The following is a 9815-nucleotide window of genomic DNA, read 5'->3' as shown; positions in this document are numbered from 1 at the left end:
CCCTACCTATATAACCCCTATATGAATGTTTGATCATATACATGTTTGGACTACCTATTCAATGTTGAATGTGTCCTTGTCTCCTATGATGAAGTGTGGGTGTGTGGTCTAGAATCCCTAAGGGCTTTATATGTGAATTACTCATGATTTGGGGACATTATGAATGTGTGGTAATCCCTTGAAGGGAAGTGCACTCAATCCCTTGATGCATGATTTCCAACTAAATGTCCTTTTTAGAGTATGTTTTGCATGGTTATCATACTTAGTGTATTCTTGTACTAACACCATTCTTCTTCATCTCTTTACACCAAGTGTAGGTGATGGGGACTAAAGGGTCTTTCCTAGAAGTGATGAGCTTGGCTTACTATTCCCAAGTTCGGGTGTGTCCTTAAAGATTCAAGGACCTTCATGTTAAAGAGTTTCCTTAAGTTGATAGTAGTTTCTTTTGTATTGTAAGGGCTGTGTCCCTCTTGTGTTGTAGTAATGTTTTAAGATGGCTACCTTGAGACGTAGTACTCCAATTGTGTATTAAAGGTTTAAATGAGGTGACTTTTAAGTCTTATGTTATATTATGAAAAAGTTTTAAATTTTCCGCTATTTTTCTATGATAAATGCTATGACGAATGCTAAGGGCTTGTATAAGATCTCCGAGAGGTTGAATACGCCGATAACGACTAGGGAGTGCTCCCGGGTTGTTACAGTAAGCCTCAGGAGGAATACACATTGATTGACATCAACCTGGAGCTCCTGTTCCTAATCAAACAACCAAACTAAGCAAAACATAGTTAGGATGAAAGAAACAGAAATACAGGGAGGTGTGTTGATATGTAAAAAAAATAGAATTTCAAGGAGGAATTTTAATCCTTCTCAGTTTTTTCCGTCTGAAACTTTCCAGCCCCATTTTCTCCAGGAAATAACTTCCTCTAGCTGCTTTTGGTAAATAGTTAGGAGTGTAATAATGTTGGATGATATCTTTCTTATGACTTTGTTTAGACAACAAATCTGCTGTACTATTGGCCTCTTGTAAGTATGAATACATTGGAAATATTCACATTGATTAGCTAAACCCTGTAGCTCCTGCACAAACCTGCAAATCCTCCAAGGAAGCTCAGACATCTGAAAAAACCATTTAGTTAGCAATTCAGAATCCACTTCTAAAATAATGTTGTTATACCCATGTTGGATGCACCAGTTGAGCCCATAACTGGCAGCCTGCAGTTCTGCCTGATTGTTGGTCCCTTCACCCAAAGGTATAGCAAATGCATAAATAATATCCTCATTAGAATCCCTCAGAATACCCCCCCCCCCTCCTCCAATCTTCCCCGAATTGTGCAAAGCACTACCATCAGTATTAAGTTTATATCTAGAATTAAGAGGAGTTTTCCAGATCACAAAAATGACTCTAATCTCATGTTTACCCTGTTCTAACATGTCAACAACTTCTGGCCACTTTATTGGCCACTGAATATAAGGAAATACAGATCTGAGAAGTTGAAACATGTCTTTAATGATCGAGTATTTAACTTTGCTGATGCTAGATATCTTGCCTCGATACTTGGCTGAACATCTATTTTTCCATAAGTTCTAGCATATAATAATACGAATAGTCTGAATAATGGTCTTGTGAGCTTTATTTTTACCAAGATTGCCACACCAATTTAATAAGTAATTACTTAGGGAATTTTGTTGTACAACAATACCCAAAATATTTGAAAAATATTTCCAGATATCAGTTGCAAAATGGCCTTGAATGAAGATATGATCAACTTTATCCCATCCTTGCTGATAACAACAAAAACATCTCACAGGCTCCACTCCAAAATTCCCTAATTTCTCATTGGTTGGCAATTTCTTCCTCAAGGCCCTCCATAGTAGAAAAGACATTTTAAAAGGAATATGCTTATGTCAAATCTGAGCATTGATCCCAACAATATCATTCCTATGGCTGTAGAATTCCCAAGCTGATGCATAGGTGAACTTTCCAGTTTCAGTTGGCCTCCAAATAGTTGTATCAGGAACTCCTTGTTGATATTGAAAATAAGTGTTCAAAATATGAGGAGTAATCAAAGGTGGAACCTGCTGCCTCTATTTCCTCTCATTCCATTTACCATCAACCCAAAATTGAGCAATAATAGTATTGTTGAGACTTGAGATGTCACTGGTATGCTATAGCTAGAGCACCCCCCCAACCAAACATCCCACCAAAAAGAACAGCTACCAGAACTGAGCTTCCAGGTGACATGTTCTTCCACTTTGTCTTTATTCTTCATCATGTATCTCCACACCAAAGAGTCCCCAGTATCCACCTTCTTTGCAACTAGATTGGCCCTTTGACAATATTTTGATTTAATGAACTGACTCCATCAAGAAGATTTAGATCTAAAGACCCACCATTGCTTAAACTGGAGAGAAGTACATATATCAGTGAGTTTCCTAAGACCCACTCCTCCTTCAGCATAAGGTAAACTCATGGTTTCAATAGAAGCCCAATGATACTTCCATTTATCCTGATCTCTCCCCCAAAAGAAATGTGCAATGATAGACTCAATGTACTTGATAGTAGTATTTGGAGGTGATATAGCAGCCATTGTATGAATAGGGATGGACTGTAAAGCATGTTTGATCAAAGTGATTCTGCCCCCAAAACTAAGTATCCTAGTTTGCCAACCACAAATCTTTTTGGACACTTTCTCAACCAAGTGAGAATAGTAGATGATCCTCTGTCTACCAACATATAGAGGACAATCTAAATATGTAATAGGACTTGCTTTTTGAGAAAAACTTGTGACCTCTTTGATGTCACTGATGATATTAAGAGGAGTTGTATCAGGAATCATAAAGTGACTCTTGTAAGGTAGAGGGTTTAGACTTTAGAGATTAGGGTTAATGGTTTAGGGTTTAGGGTGTAGGGTTTTGAGTTTAGGTTTTGGGGTTTACGGTTTGGTTTTATGGTTTAGGATTAATGGTTTAAGGCTAGGGTTTAGAGTTTAGCGTTTATGATTTAGAGTTTAGGGTTTATGGTTTAGGGTTAAAGTTTAGTTTTTATGGTTTAGAGGTTAGGGGTTAGGGGTTAGGGTTTAGGGTTTAGGGTTTTGGGTTAAGGGTTTAGGGTTTAGGGTTTAGTATTTAGGGTTTGGTGTTAAGGGTTAAGGATTAAGGGTTTAGGGTTTAGGGTTTAGGGTTTAGTTCTAGGGTTTAGGGTTTAGTGTTTATGCTTTATTGTTTAGGTTTTAGGGCTTACAGTTTAGTCTTTAGGGTTTCGAGTTCAGGGTTAGGGTTTATTGATTAGGGTTAGGGTTTAGGGTTTAGGATTTAGGATTTAGGATTTCGGGTTTAGTGTTAGGGTTTAGGTTTTATGGTAAAAGATTTAGGGTTTATGGTTTATGGTTTTGGGTTTAGGGTTTTGGGTTTAAGGTTTAGAGTTTAGAGATTAGGGTTTATGGTTTAGGGTTTAGGGTGTAGGGTTTTGATTTTAGGTTTTAGGGTTTACGGTTTATGGTTTTGGGTTTAGGGTTTTGGGTTTAGGGGTTAGGGGTTAGGGGTTAGGGTTTAGGGTTTAGTTCTAGGGTTTAGGGTTTAGTTCTAGGGTTTAGGGTTTTGGGTTTAGGGTTTTGGGTTTAAGGTTTAGAGTTTAGGGCTTAGGGCGTAGGGTTTTGATTTTAGGTTTTAGGGTTTACGGTTTGGGTTTATGGTTTAAGATTAATGGTTTAAGGCTAGGGTTTAGGGCTTTGGGTTTTTTAGGGTTTAGGGTGTAGGGTTTTGATTTTAGGTTTTAGGGTTTACGGTTTGGGTTCATGGTTTAAGATTAATGGTTTAAGGCTAGGGTTTAGAGTTTAGGGTTTATGATTTAGAGTTTATGGTTTAGGGTTAAAGTTTAGTGTTTAGAGTTTAGAGGTTAGGGATTAGAGGTTAGGGTTTAGGGGTTAGGGTTTTTTCTTAATTTTATTTTAATACCCTTAGATGGGTAGGAGTTGAGCAACACCCGCAGGCCTTACCATTTAACAAAGAAAAAATACAAGGATGGGGGCATAAACCTAACCTCCGAACCTATGGTAGTTCAGTAGTCAACTTTCCCAGAAGGATAGTCAACTCATCCCCTTACAAAAAGGTAATCCAAGAGACTAAGAACCTAAAGAGAGGACTCCTCTCAATACATAGACTCTAGAAAACATAAACAAGGGAAACTCTCCCTTTACAGTATAAAATGAAAATCTATACCTATTCGAAGAAGCTGTAGATTTAATTACAGCTAAGTTGAACTGGTTGCAATAACTTTAGGGGGTCTCCTTGATCTTTCTAATCTTCCTTCTTTTGAAACTTGCCATCTCAAGCATGTCTAGTGGATAATATGGTATTGCTTCTTTTGGTATTTGATGATTGTTGAAGTAGATTTGTGGACTAGTGATCTTGTGACTGTGTTTTGAAAGGGAAACAACCACAAAGTTAGCTTCTCTGAGTGTGTGATTACATTTAAATTTATGAGTCTTCCTGATGAGTGCCTGTAACTTCAGCATCTGTGTGTTGATGCTCCAGTGAGGTTCGGCTTTGTGCATTATCCAGTCAACCACAAGCTGAGAATCCACCTCCAAAATGATTCTACTGTAACCTAGTTCAAGGGACAAGGTCATCCCAAAAATAGTTGCTTCTAGCTCTGCTTTGTTGTTGGTTCCTTCCCCTAAGGGAGTGGCAAAAGCTAAAAGCATTTCTCCATCTTAATCCCTGATTATGCCTCCTGCTCCTAATCTGCCTGGATTGTTTAATGCACTACCATCAGAGTTAATTTTTACCCAATGGTCTGGTGGCTTTATCCATTTAACCGTAGTCACTTTGGTATCGTGGATGCATTTTTCCCCTTTGGAGATCAGTTCCTTCCAGTTTGAAGGCCATTTGATTTGAGGGAATGTTGTAGTCATGAGTTTGTAGTTGTCCTTGTAGATGGCATATTTGACTCTGCTCATGTTGGACTGCTTCCCTCCCTATTTGCTAGCACATCTATTCTTCCATAGATTCCAGCAAATGAGTATTGGAGTAGCTTGTAGTAGCAGCCTATGTGCTTCATTGTTGTATTTGGTCGACCACCATTGCATGATTAGTTGTGGCTGGGATCTGTGATCAGTGTTGATTCCAGCAGCTGCAACAAAGCTTCTCCACACGTCTGAAGCAAAAGGTCCATTGTTGAAGGTGTGTTCTATGGTGTCCTGGCCTGACCTGTTACAACAACAAAAATAATTTGCTGGCTCATTGCCAAAACTGGTTAGTTTTTCATTAGGAGGGAGTTTACCACGTATGGTTCTCCATAACAAAAAGGAAGCTTTAAAAGGGATACTCTTGTGCCAAGTGAAATTGTTAAAATGAGTCTTGGTCTTCTTCTCCCTTATCTCATTCCATGATGATGAACAGATGAACTTTCCATTATTGCTCAGCTTCCAAATAACTTGGTCTGGGAGGTCCATCTGGATGTAGAGCTCTGTGGCTATGATGATGGCTAGCTGGCTATATGGAGCTTGCTGAATAAGCATGTTCAAGTTCCATTGGTCCCCTACCCAAAATTCTGCCACAGTTGTATTGTTGAATCTATTACTGTCCGAGGAGAATTGAGCAAGATGTCCAACACCTAACCAATTGTCCCACCAAAATGAGCAATTGCCTAAATTGAGTTTCCATTTAATATGTTCCTTGACTTTCTGTTTGTTGTGCATCAAGTGTTTCCAGGTCAGTGATTCTCCTGTGTCCCATTTCTTGCTGATAGGGTTTGATCTTTGACAGTATTTTGCTTTTAAAAAATCCCCCCAAAGAGTTTGTTTGGATCTAAATATCCACCATTGTTTATATTGGAAGGCCATGCACACATCCTTGAGATTCCTTATGCCAACTCCTCCCTCATCATAAGGAAAGCTAAGCTTCTTCCAGGAGGCCCAGTGGTACTTTTTCTTCTCATTCCTCCATCCCCAGAAAAAGTTTTCCATGATGCTTTGGACCTTCTTTAGGAGAAGTTACAGGAGGGGTCACAGCTAATAGGAGATGAATAGGTAGAGATTGCAAGACATGATTGACGAGGATTGCTCTGCCCCTATAACTCAACAATTTTGTTTGCCAACCTGTGATTCTGCACAACACTTTGTTAATAAGGTCAGAAAAATATATGATTCTAGGTCTACCAACAAATAAAGGGCAGCCAAGATAGGTGAGAGGACCCTCCTTCTGCCTGAAGCCAGTGATTCTTTTGATCCTTTCCTTGGTGCTGTTGAAAGCATTATAATGGACCATGAAGTGACTTTTATCAGTGTTAACAAGCTAGCCTGAAGTTTTTTCAGGGTTTTTTGTCTTCCAGAAGTGAAAAGAATAACATCATCAGCAAAACTTAAGTGATTCACTTGAGGACCCCTGGATTCCATGAAGAAACCATGGTACTCTGGGTTATTGTGAAGTCTGTTCAAGGATCTAGAAAGGACCTCTGCAGCTAAAATAAATACGGCCGGAGATAATGGATCACCTTGTTTGAGACCCCTAGTGGAATCAAAGAACCCATGTCTTTTGCCATTGATAATAATAGAGTACCATTGTTATCCATGATCCTCCAGATCATATCAATAAAGACCTCATCAAACCCCATTCTTCTCAACACCAAGCATATGTAGGACCAAGAGACCGTATCATATGCCTTAGCCATGTCCAGTTTGATAACCACATTGCTCCCAATATTAGGTTTCTTAATCTGATGAATAATCTCTTGTGCCAGCATAATGTTCTCAGATATACTCCTTCCTTTGACAAAACCAGATTGATTGAGGGAAACTAACTCAGGTAGAATAGGACCAAGTCTGGAGCTCACCAGTTTAGAAATGATCTTGCTAGTAAAATTGCTTAAACTGATGGGCCTGAACTCAGTGAACTTGTTGGGATTACACACTTTACGAAGCAGAACAATGCAAGAGTGAGAAAAAGACTTAGGTATTGTCTGACCACAGAAAAAAGCTTGAATGACTGCAAAGAGATCATGTTTGATGATTTGCCAGCATTTCTAAAAGAAGTATCCATTCATCCCATCCGGCCCAGCAGTAGAATTAGGATTCATAGAGAATACTACCTCTTTCAACTCTTCTATAGTAGGCATAGCAGTACGGTTATTATTTTGTTCCTGGTTAATCATCCTGGGGATGCAATCCATAGTACCCTCATTGATGCGCTTGTTTTCCCCTGTAAAAATGCTCTGAAAATGGTCACAGGCAGCCTTAGCAATATCTTCTTCTCCCTGTATCCATTCCCCATCTTCCCTGAGTAGCTTGTGGATAAATAACCTTCTTCTTCTTCCCTTTATCAGAGAGTGGAAGTATTTAGTATTGTAGTCTCCTTCTCTGAACCATTGTAACTGAGTTTTTTGCTTTAAAATAGAGTCTTCTAGTTTCAAGAACTTAATATATTCTGCATTTAGTTCATGAAGATTAGCCCTGTTGCTGTCAGTGTGCTCTTGGATAAGTCTCTCTTCAGCATTTCTGACCCTCTCTGCATATTCCCTGACTTTCATGAAGATATCATCAAATTCCCCTCTGGACCAGGTGCTGAGGGTGTTGGATAATCTCTTCAATTTCTGGTGGAATCTCCACATGTTACTGCCCTCTACATCCCTTTCCCAGCAAGACTTAACCATGTCAAGAAAGTTAGGATGGTTAGCCCAGCAGCTAAGAAATTTGAAGTATTTAATATGCTCTTCCTCCCTAGCAACCATTTCAAAAAGCAGAGGGCAGTGATCAGACCCTACAGAAGGTAGGTGAGTGATGGTAGTTTGAGGCATTTTTTCCAGCCAATTATCATTAACTAGAGCCATGTCCAGTCTTTTCCATACTCTGTGGTTGATACTTTTGTTGTTGGACAAAGTGTATTTCTGACCACTGAAGCCTAGATCCAGGAGTCCACAAGCTTCAATCATAGTTATGAATTCCAGGATTTTTCTCATATTATAAGGTACTCCTCCCAGCTTTTCCTCAATATTAGTAATAACATAGTAATCACCTACAGAGCACCAGGGTTTGTTATTATCAGCAGCAATGTTAAGCATTCTATCCCACAGAGGCCTTCTGAGGTGGTCCTTGCACTTAGCATATATAAAAGTGATGGTGAATTGGTTGGGAAGTGAATTGTGTCAAATATCACAAGTAATTTACTGTTCATCCTCCTCTATTACAACACAATCAATGTCTGCAGTCCAAAAGAGCCAAATTTTTCCATTGCAATTACTCACTGCCTGTTCCATAGCTAGTTGGTGCTTGAAGTTTTGAACATGATTGGTGTCTGAAAAGGGTTCAAGAATAACAATGATGGAGAGTTGGTGCATTTTCTTGAGCATTTTGAGTCTTTCAAGAGCTCCATGGGTGTTGATCCCCCTTACATTCCAGATGAGTGTATTAATCATTGAGATGATCTGGTAGTAAAGAGCCTAGTGTTTGGTCTGCCAGCAGTGACAGTGTTGATGTCCTGAGCTTTGAATTGGAATCTATCATGGTGAATACCTCTGGGGGATAGGCCCTGTTAACTGGCTACCTGTTGAATTTCATTCTCCAGGCCCTGATCAGGATGGGGGCTAAAAGCTCTGATCAGTAACTTACTAGTCTCATCATCCTCATTAGGGTCCTTGAGGGACTGATTGTCCACATTAAGTTCATCCTTAGAATTGTCCACAGTATATTCATCTATTATAGGCCCTTTATTCATTTGACACTTTTCAACTCTTTTATCAGGGGGGACATTAGTAGGAGACGTCATATATTGGGCCTGTAAAGGAGTTATATCCATGCCTAGGTGCTCATCAACCATAATGAACTTCTTGCAGCTCTCCCCATTGTTTTGTTGTTCCCTTTGTTGGACATTATCTGGCTGTAGATTCTGTTTCTTTTTTGGAGCCTCTCTTTTTTTTTGCTAGGTTTGTTCTTAATTTTGGGTGTTTCCCCTTGATTGCTAGTACTAGCATTGGCTCCCATATCTTTTTCCATAGAACCTTTATTCTGTTTGCTTGCAGTTCTTACCTCCTCTTATTGTTTTTCTCTGTTATTTCCTGTCTCAGGTTGTTTTTGATGCTGCAGTTGTTGCTATTCAGGTCTTTGATGTTGGCTTGTAGTGGTAGCAGGGGTTCTAGGTCTAGTACTATGGTCCCAGTGTGTACCCTCATGCATAACATGAGTCAAATTCCCCTCGTTGGACACTCCTTCCTGCATGTTAGTTTGTTTCTCCTGACATCCCCCATCCGTCCCTCCTTCAACTTCAATAGTGTCATCAAAATATGGAATATTGGGGTCTATGGGGATTGGGAGCATTGAGTCAATACCTGTGCTTTTGTTATTCTCTTTATTTCCTGTTTGGTTGACCTGTGTTTTTTTTGTTATGGTCTGTTTTAGACCTACTTTGAGCTCTTTGTGGTGTTGTCCTTTCATGACTGTTATGCTCCTGGATATCCTCACGGTGTGTTTCCTGCATGTTGAGATTAGTAAAGGAATTATGGTTAGAAATATTGATTGTACCTGTAGGTTGTGTTGTGATTTGTGATTGCTCCTTTGACAATTTGTTTTGTGGTGAGGTTGGTCTCCATATTGTCCTTTGTACTCTTTCCTCCTGTGGTTTATTGTTTCTTTTTTTCGACACTTTCCATTCTTCTTCATTTTGTTCCTCAGATTACTGTTGAATGCTTCTTTCCTTAGTGCTTCGGTGTTGCTGTTTCTCCTGTTCATTTGCCTTGAGTTGCCTGTCCTCATTGCCTTGTTGTCCTGGTTCTCTTTTATTAATATTTTTCATTTCAGCTCCAAGCTCCTTCCTGCATTTGAAAT

At 39.4% G+C, this 9815-nt stretch overlaps 1 protein-coding gene across 1 annotated transcript; it reads right to left on the bottom strand.

The window, feature by feature from the left end:
- Window positions 1–4976: 4976 nt before the first annotated feature.
- Window positions 4977–8056, bottom strand: LOC107058509 (uncharacterized). The gene is made up of 4 exons (XM_015304314.1): window positions 7088–8056; window positions 6559–6958; window positions 6099–6460; window positions 4977–5978 (listed from the first exon to the last, which is right to left on the bottom strand). Exons 1-4 carry the CDS (start codon window positions 8054–8056, stop codon window positions 4977–4979), a joined length of 2733 nt encoding a protein of 910 aa, XP_015159800.1.
- Between the last annotated feature and the right edge of the window lie 1759 nt (window positions 8057–9815).

Source organism: Solanum tuberosum, unplaced genomic scaffold (genome assembly GCF_000226075.1).
Source record: "Solanum tuberosum cultivar DM 1-3 516 R44 unplaced genomic scaffold, SolTub_3.0 scf00508, whole genome shotgun sequence".
NCBI lineage: Eukaryota > Viridiplantae > Streptophyta > Magnoliopsida > Solanales > Solanaceae > Solanum > Solanum tuberosum.
The sequence above is the reverse complement of the archived record's forward strand: the minus strand, read 5'-3'. Positions and strand labels throughout refer to the sequence as shown.